The 20,628-nt window shown below is 35.7% G+C and overlaps 1 protein-coding gene across 1 annotated transcript; it reads right to left on the bottom strand.

Annotated features, from left to right (window-relative positions):
• Positions 1–6,213: 6,213 nt before the first annotated feature.
• LOC103968067 (ubiquitin C-terminal hydrolase 12-like) lies at positions 6,214–17,437 on the bottom strand. Its single transcript, XM_009381404.3, has 32 exons — positions 17,245–17,437; positions 16,913–17,060; positions 16,645–16,802; positions 15,561–15,826; positions 15,247–15,465; positions 15,062–15,170; positions 14,853–14,968; positions 14,455–14,553; positions 13,958–14,067; positions 12,474–12,548; positions 12,089–12,167; positions 11,845–11,991; positions 11,686–11,766; positions 11,456–11,575; positions 11,227–11,349; positions 10,755–10,832; positions 10,550–10,638; positions 10,357–10,465; positions 10,116–10,184; positions 9,890–10,000; positions 9,744–9,799; positions 9,470–9,647; positions 9,273–9,374; positions 9,122–9,193; positions 8,828–8,893; positions 8,540–8,605; positions 8,243–8,329; positions 7,964–8,080; positions 7,774–7,848; positions 7,588–7,674; positions 7,155–7,334; positions 6,214–7,080 (listed from the first exon to the last, which is right to left on the bottom strand). Exons 1-32 carry the CDS (start codon positions 17,249–17,251, stop codon positions 6,319–6,321), a joined length of 4,161 nt encoding a protein of 1,386 aa, XP_009379679.1. The 5' UTR covers positions 17,252–17,437; the 3' UTR covers positions 6,214–6,318.
• Between the last annotated feature and the right edge of the window lie 3,191 nt (positions 17,438–20,628).

Genomic DNA, 20,628 nt, shown 5'->3' with positions numbered 1-20,628 from the left:
AAAAGGTACTCGTAAGCTTCTTTATAGCTTGAGCTGGCTAATATGATATTTCCCTCTTCTTTTTGTATATCAACACTTGCACCTTTACACTTCATCATCTTCTTTTGATAACTCAGGTTATTGACACATCCTACTCTAGACAATCATTATCCATTTCAATTTATGGACTCTTAGCTATTAAGTTTTCTTTACCATTGGTCCTACCAAGATAGAATGAGGATAGTTGCCAGACTTTGTCTCCTATAAATAGCTTCCACCCTTCTCAATTTTATGCACATTATTTATCAACCTTTTCCCCTTTTATCATATTGCATGCAGCCATGCAAAGTGTCAATTTATATACATATATACCTGTGTGTGTATGTATAGAGGGAGATTAGAATACAAAAGAGTGGAAGAAATACATGATGATTTAGGAGTGATCAAGGAACTTGCTTAAGTACATGGAGTTTAGCTATTTCGGTAGTGTCATGGATAAGTGTGGATGCAAATTTCCGCCTTCTTTGACGAAAATGCACCTACAAAATAATAATACCTAAGATTAAGGCCAAAAGTCTCACGCGCCCACGATGAATGTGGCTTTGGGCAAAGAATCTCATATGCCAAAGTTAGAATTTGAAAGAAAAAGTGTTTTGGAATTTTTTGGGAGAGAATGAACTTGCATTTTGGTGTGAAGATGGGGCTATATATAAGGATGTGGTTGGCCCTATTTGGAGAAATAGGAACCGGCCACTTATGGTGTTATTTTGAATATAATTGCAAGATTTTATGTCAAATAATATATTGCAATTAATTTAGTAATTAATCCCAATTTGAAAAGAATAATTGGGAGTTACCTTATGGGTGAGGATTTGATGAGGAGTGATGAGAGGGTTTTGAATAAATATCATTTTGATCACCTTTGACCTTGATTAAGCCGTTATTATCCGTTGCATGCACATGGGAATCCCGATGTGTCTCAAGGGTAATTTTATCTTTTTACCCAAAAGTTCCCGTGTCGCCTCCATAATTTTCTTTATTATTTTTGGCTCCACAATAAGTATGTGGAGCTTAGCTATTCCAATAGTGACATGGATCTTCGTTTTAGCTTTGGAATCTAGGTATGGGAAATAAGGCAGACCTTTACGGAAATTGATTTTATTAAATTTCGTGAAGTGTTATAATATTCTTGGTTTTTTGGTTGATTAATGTGATTGGATATTAATTAGCTAATTGCTTCAATTAAGTGTTTATTTGTTATTGGTTATGGAATTATTGTTGGAATGCTATTCGTTGAGAATATATTGTGATACATGCAAAAGATGAAATGACATTATTTGTGCATAACTCATGTTGTGAGATGTAGTTGGAACTTCAATGTTGAGATTGGAATTCGGGAAATGAGGGTAGTTGGAAAGGATCTTTTGTGTAGTTGAATCTATTCATTGTGAAACCAATTGCAGGCGAGCCCGGTGTGCACATTAGAATAGGTTGTCGATGTGGGTGATTTGGCCTGGAGATCAATGAATTAGATAAGATGACTAGTAAAAGGAGTTTATGAACTTGGGATACTATATGGGGGTTAGTTTTTATAATAGAACATTCGAACCACCTTTGCAGTGGTAAAGTTCATGGTATGGGACGTGCATGTCTGCGTTTTTTATTATATAAATTAATGGGTGTAGCTGAAGAGGTTGGATTGCATACAAGCATTGTTATCAAGAATAATTTGATATTTGGCTATATGATTTCATCACACTTAATTTAATATTGTCAATTTACTATGATAAGGTTATGTCATTGCTGAGCTGTTGAAGCTCATCCCTTTATTGTTATGCAGGTTTGCGAACTAGACATTCAAGAGGGTAGGCAAGATGAGATCAGATTAGATGTGAGAGTAGAATGTTTATTCATTTATTTACTGTAAGTTGTAAAGAATTCTTGATTTGTTTAAGAATCATGAGTTATTTTTATAAGAGGAATTTATTTTTTCAATTTTCTTTTATTTATTGAGCTTTTAACTCACATTTCGGATTCAGGTTCGAATTTTCATTACTGACCCCAGGTTCGGGACGTGACAACCATTTTTGCAGAATCAGTTTAATCCGTCGTCGACTATTTTTGTAGAATCAGTTTGTATATTTTGAACAAAATTACATGCAAGTCATTAGTCTAACCCATCGACCATTTTTGTGGAATCATTATCAAATACATATATAATCAGTTTGTATACTTTTTAGTAGATTCAATTTGTATAGTTTTAGTATAATCAAAACTTTCAAGATAATTATATGCATGCCATCAATCCAACCATTCATCGACAATTTTTTGCAGCATCAGTTTAAAATATATTTAAATACTTTTTAGTAGATTCAATTTGTATAGTTTTAGTATAATCAAAACTTTCAAGATAATTATATGCATGCCATCAATCCAACCATTCATCGACAATTTTTTGCAGCATCAGTTTAAAATATATTTAAAATTAGTTTTTTTTTTTAAAAAAAAAAAACAAAATATTTTTAGTAGAACCGATTTAACATTTGGTCATTCACTTAACCTCACTTAAGAGTTTAACTCCTATCAAACTTTTTTTAATTGGAAATCTAACTTTTTTTATTGGAATAAAGTCATTCACTTACCCTCACTTAAGAGTTCAACTCCTATCAAACTTTTTTTTAATTGGAAATCTAACTTTTTTTTTATCCGAAATCCAATCATGTTCTCTCTAAAATAAATCAAAAATAATAAATCAAAAGCATATGTAGCTTTTCGTCTTCTTCCCAAATATTCTTTTCACCTTGCCGTTCAATATCATGTATTGAATGATGGTGTACAATATCATCATCTGTTCACCATCTGCCTCCATCATCACTGCCATGTCCAAAGCTACCTGATGTAACGACAATAATCGAATTGAAATAAACAGAGCTCTTATATTTCCAGGCCTTGCAGACCAACGGGTGGGCATTTCACAGATCCGGTGGTGATGATGTCAGCGGTATAATTGGAATATGTGAAATGTACCTTGTTTTATATAAAATGCATCCATTTTTTTATATAAAATTCATTCAATTTTTTTCCTAATCCATTATATAAACTTATGTGGGTCCATTAAGTTTCGTTGATTGGAGAATGTATCTATGTCAAGTTTAATAAAAGAAATTTAATAATGTTATTACGCATAATATCTTCTTCTTGTTTTTTTTTTCTTTTTTTTTTATTTTGGAAAATGTACCCATATTTTGGTACAATAATTTTTTTCGTTAGTTTTGATGAACGCACCCGTGTGTCTACACACACACACACACAATATATTGGAGAATATAATTTATCTTTAATGTTTTTGATCCCATAAATTATGGGTTTTCTTTAAAATCTCATCAATATAAATAACTACAAATTTCATTTTTAATTTAAAAATATAATAACCTACATAAAAATACATTATTACATTAATATCAAAGACTTCGATCAAAAACTGAAAATCACAAAGGTTTTAATCAAATAACATTGGTAGTTAGGGACCGCATCCAAAGTCTCATGTTTAAAAAGTGTTGTCTTAATATAAAATTAAGTATTAAAAGTATACTCTATTTGTAACTTTTCCTATTCAGTATAGTAAGTGCAAAATTGAGAAAAATGACATTATTGAAATTATAAAGAGAATTTGACAATGATTCTTCTCTTAATTATAGTATAAATGGATATGTAATCTACTTCGAATTTTCATCCATAATTTTATTAAATTTGATCACACAACATGCACAATCTAACTTTAAACTTAGTCTAGTAAGACATCTCCTTCAAAAGTTGGAATAAATCACAAGTAATTTTCTTTTTGAAAAACGATAGTGTTGGGTTAGATAGTTAAATATTAAGAGAAGGGAATCGGTGTAAGAAAAAACCTCCTCATGTGAAATCACGTCCCAAATTTTGTATTCGGACGTGAAATCTACACCAAATCATAGTTAAACTTATAAAAAAATGTGGTATGCAAAAAGATATATATTTTTGCCAATCACTTGATAATCAAATATTTTAAATGAAAAAGAAAAATTGTTCATCTTGTTGTAAATAGCGTGTCTATTTAGGAATGTGATAGTGTAAACTTAAAGTACAATCACAATAGAATTTGGATATCAAATTCTCATAAGCTTTGTATTACCTATAAGACAAAAAAGTTCATCATAATTAGTATAAATAGAAGGTATTGCTAGGGAAACTAACTTTTTGGACAAAATTTTGTAAACCATATGACTCAGCTGTTGATGATTGAATTATTACTTAAGTTTTAATTAACGTAAACGTGCTTATTTTCTATTGGTGACACATCACATGATTTGCAAATTTGGTTTAAAGAGTTAGTCTACCTACATAAATAAAGGCACTATGTCTGAGGAATTAGACACAGAATACCTGCCCTTCTCTATATATGTCTAGTTTTGCCGTACTCTCTCTACTCTCCCTGAATCATTAGTTTTACAACACATTATCAGCACGAATAGCTGCGATGCTGAGCTAAGAGAATATAGTCCTAGGGTTTGTTCAGATGTGGCTGAATGCAATGGTGAAGCTAGGATTTGCAGAGGGGAGGGGCGAAATTCAAAAGAGTGCAAGATTCAATCGAAGTGGTTGCTTTCACATTTGAGAGTGCAAAGTTTTGAGTCAATATTCATAGCAGAAAATAATGTTTCCACCAAAGCGGTTGTAAGCAATAATATCAAAGCTAATGTAAGAAGCTTAAATTGACTAGGATTAGATCCTAAAAAATGTTAGGCGCTAGTCAAACAGTGGACTATGACCTAGCAGGCCTAGGCAAGATCTAAGCAAGAGCCTAAATGGATTTAAATTATCGTAAAATAAGCATTAAACAATATTTACATTGTTTTTAAAAAATAATACAATATTTATAGATAATGTGAGAGTTTAAGAAAAATACGGTGGGAGTCTCAAAAGAGAAACTAAAAATACATACAAGAATAAAAAATTGAAAAAAAAGAAAGAAATAGGTTAATAAGGAAAATACTTGGTGCTGCCTAGGCAGTACCCATTTTTCACTGACTACAATGTGACTCAATAAAGTTAAAACACGTGTCCCACTTCTCGCCATCACGTAGCTTTGCCACTGACTGAATGTCCGTTGTTTCGACTGTCCTTGTAAAAACTAATAGACGGAAAAAGTTGACAAAAAAAGTTAACTACATGTTTCTTGGTTAAAAAAAAAAAAAAGAACTTATTTCTAGCAATGGCTTCTAAATCTAAGGGATGGAAGAATTGAGAGATCATTTCCAATTCTATGACATTGATCAATGTTCCAATGGGGAGGCTAATGGGAATAACATTATATCTAGTTATTAGCTAATTTGTAATTTATTTGCTTATTTTTAATGTCCTTAACGACATCCGATAAAATTAAAACAATATACTCATTTTTAAAACAATTATTATTAATTAGTACATTAGTTTAGAAAGTTGTTGGAGGTTTTAAAAAAAAAAAAACAATTATGATTAATTAGTACATCAGTTTAGACAGTTGTTGTAGGCTTTTTATTTTTATTTTTTTTTATCTATACTAAAACGGTGTGAGAGTGGACCTTGTCAAATTAATTCCTACTTTTTTTGGGATCGCATTGAGTGGGCCAATTTTTTGCTTACATGGACACAATTTTGAATTCACCTTGAGCATTTTTCATTTCCATATATTTATTTGGATTATGAAATGACATAATTAATGCATGATGAAATGGTTATAGCTGAATCATTTGGTGTCGCGCTTGATTGTTATTGGAGTTGGCGAAACAAGTGCCATTAACCAACAAAAATAGTAACCCTATTGAGTGAGCGACTGGTTTAGGTACAAAATCCTATCATGATGGACATGAGATCCAATTGATAGTCTTAACGACTTGATTGCAAGAGCAGAGCTCGACCACAAACGTTGGTTTTTGCTTCATCAATTTATAAAATCTTGGACTTTTGACATCCAAGTCTAGCTTGCATACTCTGCCAATTCCTTCTACCATGAGGTTGATCAGCCGCTGCTACTCCGTTTGATCTACCATGAGGTTGATTAGACAAATTGTGGTTGTTAAAACATAGGTCCGTTTTTAGCAGGGTGCAGATTAAGCCAAAACACAATTTTTTTGGGAGTTACCAAACGAGGAGAGGTAGGAGTGTAAACGAAAATACTCATCAGCACGGTCACCTTGCTTCCCACTCAAACTCGAGCAATGTAACGAAAAAAGCTAGCTGAATTTTGCACGACTTGTTCACTTCTTTGCATGTTCATACAAACTTTTGAGCCACGAAAGGGCTTATTCACAAAAGCAAATATTTCTAAAACTTAAAGTACTTCTTCAGTACATCTTGTAGGACGGCCCAGGTTCCAACAGAGCCACAATTTTGTAATGTCAAGGTAGCCTGCCTCACGATCAAGTTTTCAGATTTTAAAGAGTTATCTGCAAACCTCTGCTTAAGAGGTTCCATTTCATCCACGGCAGTGTCTAGATTCGCCATTGCCTCAGCTTGTTCCGCCTTTACTTGCGCCAGTTGGGCTTTAACTCGGGCCAGTTCAGCCTCTAGTTCTGTAACCTTGGCATCATAATTAGCCACAATGTCTTTTCTCTCTTGGCATATCTGCATGGCCAGTCCCATTTTAACTTTTATCTCTTCGTGTTCGATTGGAAAATTTTCAGCTTCGGCAAGCTCTTTTACTGCAGCCATGTACTTCGGCATTTCACCCTCCAAAGACGAAAGAAGATCCTTGAGCATGGAAGTGATCGTTGAATGGATCATCCCTTGTTCAGTCAAGAGTTTCAAGGCTGCTTTGAACTCCTCATATGCCCCATTCGTGCTGAGAGTGTCTAGGCTGCTCCTTGCATAGCGGCTCACAGTGTCTAATGCAGCCAAAGCCTCTACTGATGGTTCTCTGGCTGAAGTGGACTTCAATAGATCCTCTGCAGCAGAAAGTCTTCTCAGAGTTCGATCAACTGCTGGAGAAGCAGGGCCATCCAGGTCATCATTTTGCATTTCAATTTCTCTGCTTGCTGTCTCATGGCCGACATTAGACGCTATGGACTCTAAGGTTACTAGGGCAGCCTGCATCAGAGTCCAGATATCACTACAAAAACTAAATTTGAAAAAAATGAATGTGGACAGAGTCAGATTCTTACGTCTTCTTGTGGAGTTGGTTCTGCATGGCCCATAGTGGTTGGAAAAGAGATATTTACAACAGCACTTGCTTGATTTGCCGCAACAGCACTTGCTTGATTTGCCGCGCGAGCCCTCTTAGGAGCTTTATCAGAGTTCTGCAACCCAAGGTACTGCTCCCATGCAGCATATTTATCTCTGCTCTGAGGAAAACAAAATTCAAAAGTTGGAATTTAAAAAATAACCACCTAGGCAATACCCATAACCATAGTTTAGATTGGTCCGCAGACATATAATATGAAAGAAAGGGGGACATGAGTTGTGATAGACCATAGATACACCTCAAATCATCTGGAAACAATATCAGAATCCTGCAGGTACTCTTAAGTCTTCTTGTGGAGTTGGCTCTGCCTGGCAAATAGAGGTTGGAAAAGAAATGTTTACAACAGCACTTACTTGATTTGCTGCGTGAGCCCTCTTAGGAGTTTCATCAGAGTGCTCCAACCCAAGGTACTGCTCCCATGCACCATAAACATCTCTTCTCTGAGGAAAACAAAAGTCATAACAATGGAATTAAAGAACCCGCAACGCAATAACGGCAATACCCATAAGCACAAGATTACAATAGACCATAGAACATACCTGAAAATGGCTGGAAACAACATCAGAATCCTGCAAGTACTCAGGACGACCAAGTGACAAGAAAGCAAACTTCCACTGCGCAACCAAAAGGGAAATAGATGAGCAGCAAAATAAAAAACCATTAATTCTAGAGGTAAAACAATCTTTTCCTCCTGTAACGTTCCAACAAATGTAAGGTTGAATCAAGTACCTTCGCGAACTCCTCATCGGGGACCCGCAATTTATTTTGTATCCGTTCTTTAACTTCAGCTAAAGTTTCACCTTCATGGATGACTAAGAAGAAAGGTTCCCCAAAATTTTGCACTTGCTGTTGAGATGTACAAAGAACAAGATAGTTACTAAAATCTTTATATATTTGGGTGAATCACTCTTCATCTCTAACTGAAACACTAATCAAATAGTTCTACAAAATATCAATCAAAAAGCCAAAATTCAGCTTGCGAAAAAAATTTAATAAAAATTCGCATACCATCTGGTTCTGTGCAGTGTCTTTTGTAAAGTGGTAAACATGAATCAAGCGATCATGGGGACCCAAGTTTTTCTCTTCTTCTGGAATCTGATACACAAGGGGGAAAAAGTCAGCTGCATAGAAAGTACCGATTAAAAATATCAATCCAAGTAAGGATGCTAATCCGGAAAGGGAAAACCAACTAATTACAAATCTTGCCCATAAAACTACACCCACATTCTAAAAATTTTCAACTGAATAAAGAAGAAACTTCCCAATATAAAACTAAATAAAGAAAAGGGGAAGAAATGAACTTGCCTCCTCTGCACGCAAAGTCCAGTACTGGTCATTTACATTCTCAATTTTCTCACTGTGCGGGAAGATCTGAAAACAAACAGATGGAACTGAGTGCAACTACAGGCTAAAGCACATGCATTATTCGACGGAAAAAAAAATTCTGATATAATAAGGTCCTTTAGGAAAACAAGCCAAACATATCATACATAATCACATCATAAATGGGGCCAGCTACGTGCATATCATTTCTGGGAAAAATGACCCAAAAAAATACCTATAAGCTGACACAGCTGACATACAAATAATTACCTTGTAAATCTTGTGATAGAAAACCTCAAGCAGTCGGAGTTCTGCATTTGGATGAGACAGCTCTACCTGTTTCAAGTACACCATACATTGAGTAAATCTATTACACAGAACTTTTAAAGGAGGCAGAGATAAATTATATTGAGCATTGAATAACTCTTAAAGTTAGTAAAAGTGATATATCTTATAAGCAATAAATAAAGGAAATTGATGTATGACAGCATCATTACCTTTCCTGTACCAAAAAAGAAAAGAAAATACACGTAGAACTTAAAGTATGATTGACAGAAACAGTACCTTCGTTTTAAGTACATTAATGACATCCCCCACAGTGCTCTGTTTGGGCAATCTAATATTGTGAATCACCACCTGTAAACATGTCACTCAAGATTACGATGTGCACAATGATGTAATCACTGTTCATAGGCAGAAGACACCTTACTCATACCTCATCTTTTGTAGCATGATGAAAAGCAACTTTTAGATTTTTTAGGCCTTGCAATTCTGGCAGGGGGATGTCCAAGACTTCATAATACAAAATATCAGAGCTCTGTAAAAGGAAATAATAAGCATAATTAGTAGCCACACCACATGATGCTTATGAGAGTGAATTAAACAGAGGAAGGGCAACACAGTGCCACCTACTTGATTGTAATGAACTAACATATCAGTTAAATGCTCTACACCCCGAAATTTAATTGGTTGGGGGTTAGGTCGCTGAGAATAGCAGTTATGTGCAGTGAGTCTGATTTTGGTGGGATCTTCCAAACCAATTTGGGGAGCCAAATTCTCCACCACATCATCGTAAGTGTGTAGCTTTGACCTAAAAATAACAATGAAAAATAAAGTCAACGAACTGAGTAATAAAACAATGATGGACTGTTCAACTATGAGGAACAATGGTTCAGGAAGTACATACAATTCTAAACTGAAATCCTCCTCCTTAGGTTTCTCCAAAGAACGGAAATGAACAACCTGTAAAGCATCAAATCATTCAACACAGTTAGGTTTAACAATTAACAAAATATAGCTATAAAACAAATTAAATGTTTCCACGGCCTGTACCTGGCGATTGTGTACGTATTCCAAAAATGAAGGAGCATCAGGATATTTACATTCTTCTTCAGTTTCAAGGGGAGTAGACTTCTGAAAGCAAATAATATCCCCATCTTCAATCTGGAAAAGGAATGCAACCGATGGTTAACTGAAAATATACCTAGAGTCAAAACGTTAATTCCTATAATACACACATATTTGTAATATACCAAGCATGCAATATAGCAACAGTTACCTGACTTGTTCGAAATGAGAACCTCTTGTCAAGGTGTTCGCACATGATACAAGGCTCAAACTTTAGTTCCTGAAATTGTAGCACAAAAACATATATAAAGTTTGCTTAAAATGCTACAGCAAAGCATGCAACAAATTATAAATATACATATACATTTCACACGTCTATATACAATATTTATGAGTGTGTGCATGTGTGATCTACGACACAACCTTATGCTAAAATTTAAAGTGAAACACACCTCATAAAGCTCAATTTCTTCATCAGGGGTAAAACCAGCCAGTTGATTTAATTTTCCTAAAATCTCTTCTGGTTTACTAGAACTCTTCACGAAAAACCTACCAACAAAACTGGAAACAGAAAAAGAGACTTAAATTAGCAAACACAAGGCAAAGAATAAAAATATTCAGCTAAGCAGAAAGAGCAGGAGGTACCGTAGTTCTCGTTTCTCAGGCTCATAAAGCTTAAAGAAAAGAAGGATATCTTCCTTGGTTTTGTCAGGTGGAGGAATAGGACGTAGATCCTGGAAAATGTACAGAAACAATAAAATGTAAGAAAAAAAATCCTTTCATACAGCAATTGGAACTCCAACAAGGTTCACATCACAGGTAGTAACAAGAATAGAGTAAGACTGGTTACCGGCCCAAACTCTAATTCCAGAAACAACCTTAGCTCTGCATTGTGTGTTTTATTTGATACCTCTATCAATTGTCCAACCTGAAAAATGCAAGCGGTCATCATTAGCTTTGCATAAAGCACCTAGACCAAGCTCTTCTTAGCACCGAAGTGCAGTTAAAAACACTATCAATAATTCTAAATCTGATATCGAATGTTTATCACAGAACAATCCATTAAGCACTTAGTTAAATTCCAATTTCAAAAATAAAAATAACAATTATAATCATCCATCATTCGTTCATAAACTTGAGCAGTTCAGTGTTAGACTCTACAAAGACAACATCCGCTAATAAATCCAAGTGGAGGAAAAGTAATAATTCAGATATAATAAGAATTACGAATTACGAATAGAACGAAAACAAAGCATGAGGGCAAGGAGCAGGGCATCTTGTATTGAAAATCCATTCAAAGGTAGGAAGTACAAAGTACGTACTGATTGTGTTTCTTCCTGAGGTGTCAATGGTCGGTTGGGGCGATATGTGTGATTTTGTCTCTTGGCCCAAATCCAGAAACGTTGAAACTGCACTGGTATGCCAAACTCTTTCGCAAGCTCCTCCTGTTAACCATTTCAAATTTAGGAATTCGCATATTAAACATGACCCCAAATGGTAAAAAAGAATAAAGAAGACATAAATGCACAGTGTCAGCCTGTACTGGTGTACCTTGAAAAGATTAAAGGGCGTTTGATTCTGAATACGGAAACTACGAACTTTGTCATGGTCCACAAGGTCAAAATAAATATCCCTTCCAATTTGCTCTGTCAGATCCTCATCTCGAGCAACCTAAACACATCATTAAATTTTGCTATAATTTTTTTGTTACACACCAAACACCTGTCATACCACATCTGAACAAACAATGGTGAAAACGGGGATAAACTAGAAACCCTTACCTTAATAATTCTATAGAGGTGTGCTTGTGCCTTATATCTCCTTTTGTCCTCTGTCTCTTCTTGTTCTTTCTTCAACCTTATCTGAAATGGAACATAGAAAGTCAGTTCATTCTCTTAATTGGACACTGGAATCAGAACTAACGCTTGATATACCATTACCCTTAGATGTTCCGCTATGTCTTTCTCATCCACGTTACATATTATTTTGTCCTTATCACTGTCCCGTATATACACAAGCATGTATGCATTTGAGTATTTTGTAAATTTGAAAGGAGTATGGTTGAAGCCAGGATTGGTCTGTGGCAACTGTTGGAAAGAAAACAACAATAGGTCAGTTGACAATTAAGAAACTTTAAAATCAAGGAGAACTATAGAAGGTCAGATACAGCCAAAACTAAACTACCTCTTCCTCACCACCGTACTGCTCTTCTAAAGCCCTCTTCACATCCTCTTTTGTCACACGTTCATCATCAAATTTGTACCTAAAACAAGACATGACAAATTACATCAACACATGAAATGCATGCACAAGAACACTCAGTCATGCATAAAAATCCCAATAAAGAAATACCAACTTCAAAGTAATTCTTGGAAAAAAAAATGCATAAGTGAGAAAATAACAGGTGCTTTCTTTACGAGCAAGCAGTCAGGTAATCAAGTTTTGGTACCAGAATCCATCAGAAAAGCAATGTGAAATATAAAGAATGTCTGTCTCTGCATTCATGTGTTTTCTGTGTGAGTCTCCAGACAACTACAAAGAGAATCGATTCCAGGAGATCCGTCCATACCACTGGTCTGAGAGGGTTGGTCTGATGAAAGCATAGTAATGTCCAACATGCAACCCACCACTATGCACCAAGACACTGCAACAGTAGAAAATTATCATAGTAAGTAACCAACTACAAAGTAAAAATTATGAAGCTCCACACAACATGACCAAACAGGCAGATGCAAAAGCAGGTTCGAATAACCCTCTTCATATATTGTATTAGTATTTTGAAATACCATAATCACTATTGGGCACAACTGATAAATTAAACCTGAAATTTTTTTCATAATACCACCCACTAGTGCATTTGTTGCACCGGACTATATTGGACTGGACTAGCTTCAGGGACTAAACTGGACTGGCTTAGAATAGACTAAGCTGGACTAACTTAGTGAAGTGTTTGGTGCAGTGTCGGACTAAGAAGGTGGACTAACTATAAATTATTATTATATTTTAATTTATTATTATCAAAACTAACATATGAATAAAAAAAGGGCACATCCCTCTTCTTCTTCTCGAATTGCAGGTAGACTCTGCAACTTCGACCCCATTCAAAACCCAGAAAACATCAGAATTTAATCCAACCCAACAAAAAAGAAATGGAATTTTAATTAAAGAAAAGGTAAAGTACGAATTGCAGCCGCTTGGCGAACATCGCGAATTCGAATTTGCAGCCAAAAGGATGCAGTCGAGAGGTCGAAGATGACACTCGGAACAGAACAGGAAATTTTATCAGAACCGAAATAAAGGAGAGGACTTTCGACAGTCCCAACGACCTCTCTCGCTCTGTCTAAGTTTCTCACTCCTCCCCGTCGATTCGATTTCTAGGTTTTCTGGGTTTTTTCCCGGTTGATTCAAACAGGGACTCTTTCTTCTTCTTCTTCGCTGCCAGCAGCAACAGCCAATCGCAATTTTCTTCCCAGGGCAGCGAAGCAGACGAAGGCGATAAAGGATGCAGCGAGTGTGGACGAAGGCAAGAGAGGACGATGGAAGGTCTTAACCAGTCCCGTGGGTTTCGGGGTCTCTCACTAAGACCGGCTAGTGAAGCCGTTTGTGAAAGCGAGTCCCACCTAGTGCCATTAATGTTAGTCCCACAAGCCACCAAACATAATACTACATTAATACTTAATCCAATCCAATCCAATACTACATTAATACTTAATCCAATCCAGTGAAGGGTAAGAAGGTTAAACAAACGCCCCTACAGAGGCACAATGCCTTAATAGTCGTAGGCATGAAAGAACTTTGATAAATAAGTAGACTCCTAGACATCATGAATGACCATACATTAGGTAGTTCTATAACCCAGCTTCAATTTCAATGAAAAAAATTGGATCTATCATATGTCAAGACAAAAAGAAGAAAACTGGTTATGTTACACTCAGTAAGTAATGGCATGCACATCAAAAGGTCTAAAAAGTACAATCCTTGAAATAACATGCCAAATTTAGGAAACAGATGATCTATATTATATCATGTAATAGTACAAGGCCAAATAGATACCTATGAAGAGTGTAGAGGTTGCGAACACTCTTATCTGATTCAGGTGATAGATATTTTCCATTCTCCCTATCCAGGTCAAGTTGAAGAGGAAATTCATAGTGATCATTTATCTGCCAAAAACAAATAATACAACATTCTTACCATGATAATTTATTTGCTTTCCATTTAAAAAATGTCATTGCCACACGAACAAACATATCCAAGAGGTAAAAACGAATTTCATTAGTATATATAACTTTGAATAAAAATAATCCATTAAATTGAGAAAATTAAAATTAAAATTAGATTGAAACCCATTAGGCAAAGACAAGCCTTCACCTGAATTTATACAAAATGTGAATAAATATATTTTACATGGTACAGTTTTGTTTTCAGCTAAGAAGCTTGTTTTGTTTTCAGCTAAGAAGCTTACCTTCATAGTAAAACATCACAGTTTCAATGTTTCATGTATAAACACAGATGAAGCTAAAGGAGCAAGATGAGCTTCCAGTACCAACCTTAACCATAGTGTCCCGCATAAAATCATATTCAAATCGCTTTAGCTGAAGTTGAAGAACGGGAGGGAAGTCAATAAACAGAACACCCTTCTTAGCATCCTGGAATAAACATCCAAAATATTCCTTGAGAACAATATTTTAAAATTTTCATATCAAAGAAACATATGCAAGAATACTTGCTTCAACAAGCGATTTAATGGAAAGAAAAAACTGAGGACTCAGAATTTAAAATATATCATGCACGACACCACCAACACATGTTTTGGGAACATATATTAAATACTTCACTGCAGAGGAAATAATGTAAACCCTAGTTTTGGAAATAATGCAACTACAAGCAGCCTCAGATTATATTTATAGTATAAATGCAGCACCCCGAAAGTGATTCAGTAATTAACCTGCAAACCATGTTCTTCGGCGTGGTATTTATTGTCACCCTCAAGACGTTCAACTTCCACGTACTTGTCAAAAGAAGCATAAACATCCCGACAGCCTTTCACATCAAGCTGTAGGTCTGCAAAGTAATAAGAAGAAACCAGTGGCATGCACTGACATTTACAAAATATTTCCAGCTCTTAACAACTGAAATTGTGCCAATAAATATTACCATAAAATGATTCCTTTCTTGTAGATTTGTAATCCACATTGATGCATTCAATGTAATTCATGTGATGTCCTTCAAACAACTGCTGTATTGTACCCTCCACAACAGTTCCCTGGGCCCACAGAACAATTATCAAAATGAAATGAACAAAAGCTACACCAATAGCAAAAACTGAAAGCTTCCTATACCTTCATTTTATCTTCAAGCTTTTCACAAAGAACTCTATTAAGTTCCTGCACATCATGTTGCATAAAAGAATCATATGTATCCCATCCAAAGGATTTGGTCAATTCTTTAGTTGCAACACTGCTTTCACTGTATCGAAGTTTATAGAATAGACGTTGTAGTGCCAAAGGGATGCTTCCTGTAGGCATGTCATTCTCAGTTGTTGGCATATGATGCACAGCCTGGTAAGTAACTCCAAAATTAAGATCATGCATATAAAATTCAAAAGAGAATTCATGTTTAGCTTACAATAACAACAGGAGATCACATAAACAACCTTTCTGAAGTATGGTATATGGTACCAAGTCTGGAGTAGAGAACTCATATAACCAGTTGCTCCCTGATTCTTGAGCCCAACATAACCAGTTTCCTTTTTTGAGTCATACGACCTGTAACCAAGAACCCTAAGGACAGAAATCTCAGCTTCAACCACAACTGTATCGTTCACCAGATATCCCCTACTCGGGTCATAAAGATAACCAAGAGGCATGAATGAAGTGAATCCCCAGTCACTTTCTCTTGCATTGAACTGGTGTTGTGTGTCTGCAACATCATACAACAATCAAGAACAAGGGTCTTAAAAAAAGTCTAGAATAAGATTTAGTTTGTTTGGTTCTGGTTAAACAGCATGTCAAATTATTGTTTTGCAACATAGGCTACACCAACATAATACAATTCATTAAAATATTTGAACTTCAATTCTCCAATTTTAATAAGGTCGCCAGAGCCACCTCATGCTCATCCCTTAATAAATGGAAACCCTTGATTTAGTTAGCCTTTTCATTAACTAGAATTCTTGCTTATTGCACACAGTTTCTAAGTAAATTCTTCCTGTTTCTAACTTTCTACTTTTACTGTTAATCTATATTTGACATCTTTATACCTAAAAGGACTAATCTATTGGTTTTCAACTTACTTCTAACATCTGTTGGTACGTTTTACTCCATAATTTTTCTATTCCTTTTTCTCAAACTACAAAAATCCCAAAACAAGGTCACCATAGGCAGAGTCAGTGGTGTTGCTGCCGTCAGCCAAGATGTTAGAGAAAAAGGGGTGGACAAATTTTCTTTCCTTTATAGTTTTGATTTTTCAATGAGTAAAATTAGAATTAAGAGCTCACCATAACAAGATTAGGGTGACTAATCAGATATTGATTGCGCTCAAATTGCATCACCCAAGAACTATGAAGTTGAAAGCCAGTACATTCATTTCAAGGATAATAAGTTCTAATTAAGAGCTTTGGGTGCCCATGACTACCCAACGACAAGCAAAGCTCCTAACGAAAGAAAAAAGAAAACGAAAACCAGGCAAAACCACAAAATTGAATGCTAAAAGGAAATAAGACTAATAGAGAAATATACCCTTTCTTATTGAGTACTTGGAATAGATCTGATTAACTACGGCCAAGCTGAAGTGCGCATATGTACTCCACCCATATGGCAATGTCCCGGAATCTGCCACATCCAAATACATTGACAAGTAGTCCACTTTCTTTCCCTTGGGAAATATTTGTATCCGCCTGATCAAATATACCAAAAGCAATTCAAAATCCAATCGCTGAGATACAATATAATCCAAACTTAAGCAGCATAAATCAGTTTTTGACATCTGGTAGACAAGAGAAAATACCATTTATAGCCGCCAACAACGAACATGTCAGAGTAGTGCTCCTTGGTGTTCAACCTACTAAAGTTCTCAATTGTCCAAGTGAATCTCATCACTGGCGGATCCTTCACTGGCTGACTATCAACTGTACAAGCCGGCTCCACTTGGGCTACTAGAAACACACCAAATAACATAAATTTCAAAACAACAAAACCAAAACCCTAAAGAAAATGCAATCACTTGCCCTCTAATCAAACCCCGTTACGCCAAATTCGCACAAAAATCAATTCTTTCAGATTAGGCAACACCGTAAACACAAACTTAAGAAATTATCGAAAAATTGCTAAAAATTAAACCTTCCATAGGCTCAGGGCCTTCGACCAAATCCGAGTGCGGCACAAGTATCTCTTCGTCCTCTTGCTACTGCTGCTGCTAACAAAATAAACAACTTCGTCCTCCTGCTGCTAAAATCAGAGCTCTGATCAAGAAAAACCTAACCAGAGGACAGGGCCCTAAGAGCAGTTCCAGCTGTGAAACCTCCAGCAGTAAACAGTAACTACCTTAATAAACAGTAATTGTTTTTGTTTTTCCACTTCAATAACCATGGTTATATATATAATAATTTTAATTGTAATTTTAGATAAGATTTTTAATCGTTCTCGTTGCACCACGTATCATTATCCGAAAATACAATTATTTGTAATGGATTTCTGATAAGATTATTAACCAATCACGTCGTGTCACGTGTCATAATCTGTTTACAATCTTTGATGATAGATTTCTATCATATTTTTAACGAATGACGATATGACACGTGACATTATTTACAACCTAATCCTTTCTAAATTTTCCATATAATCCATCATCCATCCTCACAAATCTCACACCAATTTTCTCAAGGTCTCTATCATTATTCATAGCTGATTCCTTCTTCACTAAAATATCTATCATTATTCATAATTTCTGCTTCTTTCTTCACCAAAATCTTTATCATTATTTATAGTTTTTGCTTCTTTCTTATAATGTCTTGTTCTTCTTCAAAGATGATGTGGAAACTCGATCAGCAAGAGGAAGAATTGTTTAACCAATCAGAAGGAATGTTCAATCTCCAAGTGGTAAAAAATGAGAGGGAATAAGATGAGAAGCGTAGAAGGAAAGATGACGAAGCAAGAATGGGCAGAGTCTCACATTCCTGTCGAGTTATCCAAGCTATGGCTCAGATCTGCAGGTTAGCCGTTCCGGAAACCTCAATAGAAGCAGGCAACAACGAGGTACGAAACTCTTGGACGATTATTTTGTCTATAATAGTGCATTCCCTTATACGTACTTTAGACTTTGTTTTAGAATGGAACGATATTTGTTCAACAAAATCATGATTGTTGTTTACAACTATGATTCTTACTTTGTGCAAAAAGAATGATGCTTTTGGTGCTATGGGTCTCCTTCCTCAGCAAAAAATTAATACTGCCTTGCGGATGCTTGCATATGCAGCATCTGCAGACCAAGTGGATGAGATAACGAGGATGGGGAAATCAACCATTCTTGAGTCCCTGATGAGGTTTTGCGGAGCAATCGAATGCATCTACACCGCAGAGTACCTCCGGAAACCTACTGACATGAACTTGCAAAGGCTTCTGAAGAAGGCCGAGATGCGAGGTTTTCTTGGAATGATTGGAAGCATTGATTGTATGCACTGGACGTGGAAAAATTGTCCAAGTGCATGGCAAGACACTTATGTAGACAGAAAAGGAGCAAAAAGTATTATTTTGGACAATGTGGCATCTTTTGATACATGGATTTGACATGCCTTTTTCGGGATTCCAAGAGCTCAAAATGACATCGACGTCTTTACCCAATCCCTAGTGTTCAACGATATCCTGGAAAGAAAGACACCAAAAACAACGTACTATGTCAACAGACGTATGTACGACGGGCCATACTACTTAGTAAACGGCATTTACCCAAGGTGGTCAACATTTGTTAAAACAGTGCCACGTTCGCGAAGTGCAAAGGAAAAACACTTTGTAAGCTGTCAAGAGGGGTGCATGAAGGATGTGGAGCGTTGTTTTGGTATCCTCCAAGCTTGCTGGGCGATCGTCAGATGTGCTGCCAGATTGTTTGATGTAGAGTCGCTTCGATCCATCATGATGACGTGCATCATTCTTCACAACATGATTGTGAAAGATGAGTACGATTATGATGCCGTTGATGAATATGAGCCAAACACGATGAACAATTCAATAACACGTATATATTACGCTCATGACGCCATCGAAGAACTCGTGCAACATGAGCCATTACAAAGGGATGGACGTTACAATGAATTAGTCATTCAACGATATATTGCACTTCAAATGCCATATATGCACAATGCCAGGCAAAATGACTTGATAGAGCATCAGTGGGCATTGAAACAAGCTGAAGATAATTAAGTTCATTTAGTGTGTTTATTTAATTTTAGTTGGTGTGTTTTTTTTAGTTCAGCTTTAGTGAATTTTTTATTATTCGGTATGTTTATGTAATTTTATTTGGTGTGTTTTTGTTATTTGAATAAATATTCTCTTAGTATAAATAACTTACCAAATTTAATAAATTTACTCACTTTAAATAAAGTACTAAATTCAATAAATTGGAAACAATATAAAGTACTATATTCAATAAATAATAAATTACAACCCAAAGTGATTGGAAAATTATGGGCTCCGATTATAAAAACTACTCTATACATCATAACTTAACCAATTTATGGTGCTAGGACCATCTTGTCTTGCTCTCGCTTCTCTTGCACGCCTCCTTTGCACCACGTCCGCTTTCTCGACTTCCAAAAATATTTAGAATTTGGAGATTTCCCTTCTAATGGCATGTTCATAATCTCACAATCTCGTTGAGCCATTCTTTCTTCTATGACCTGTTCCCTTTCTTGCCTAAGTAGCTCTCTTTATCTCTCATTAGCTTGAAATTTTCTCTCAATAGCTGCAGCTTTTGCCTCCTCTGTAGCCTTATCAACCTCAAATTTAGCCATTTCCCGTGCCAAAGTCAATTCACCTTAGTGAGCAAGCTCTTCCATGTACTTTGCATAATCATTCTTGGAAGTACTCCATTTTCTCTATGAAACCTTCTTACCTTTAGACCTAATTGGATAACGGGTCAAACTCGACGCTTGTTCAAGAAAGGACGTTTCGGGCACTTCTTCTGCATCATCTTCATGAACATGCGAGCCATGATAAAGTGTAGAGTGTAGAGGGGTGCTGTTTATAAAAACTTCTTGACCGACGGGCACAACTCTTAATTTAGGACAATCTTTGACAATATTTCAACATTCCCACCTATTGAATGATTTAGGTAGGTAACAAATAAATAATACAAACAAATAATTATAATGTAAATTTGGGTAGAGTACAAACAAATAAATAATATATTATTACCTAATCAGCGTAATTTTCCCCACTTCGAATATTAGTACTAGTTTGTGCCAAGGCGTGTCTCCATGTATTAAACGATTGGCTAAGTAATTTCCAACGACTGGACATCGATTTTTTTGTTCTTTTCCCACCCATTTTCTCAAGATAATTGGTATGAATAAGACTCCACATTTCTCGCAACTACATCTCATTACCCGTAAGCGAACTATGAGTAACTTCAACCCAGCTAGTACACAACGCAACATCTTCAAGAAGCGACCAATTCGTATCTGAATCAGTAGTCATTTTTTTGAAAAAAATTGGATTAAAACTTTGAGA

This window comes from the organism of the source record quoted next, unplaced genomic scaffold (genome assembly GCF_019419815.1).
Source record: "Pyrus x bretschneideri cultivar Hongxiangsu unplaced genomic scaffold, Pyrus_bretschneideri_v1 Contig53, whole genome shotgun sequence".
NCBI lineage: Eukaryota > Viridiplantae > Streptophyta > Magnoliopsida > Rosales > Rosaceae > Pyrus > Pyrus x bretschneideri.
Note: the sequence above shows the minus strand (reverse complement) of the source record. Positions and strands in the feature narration are given on the sequence as shown.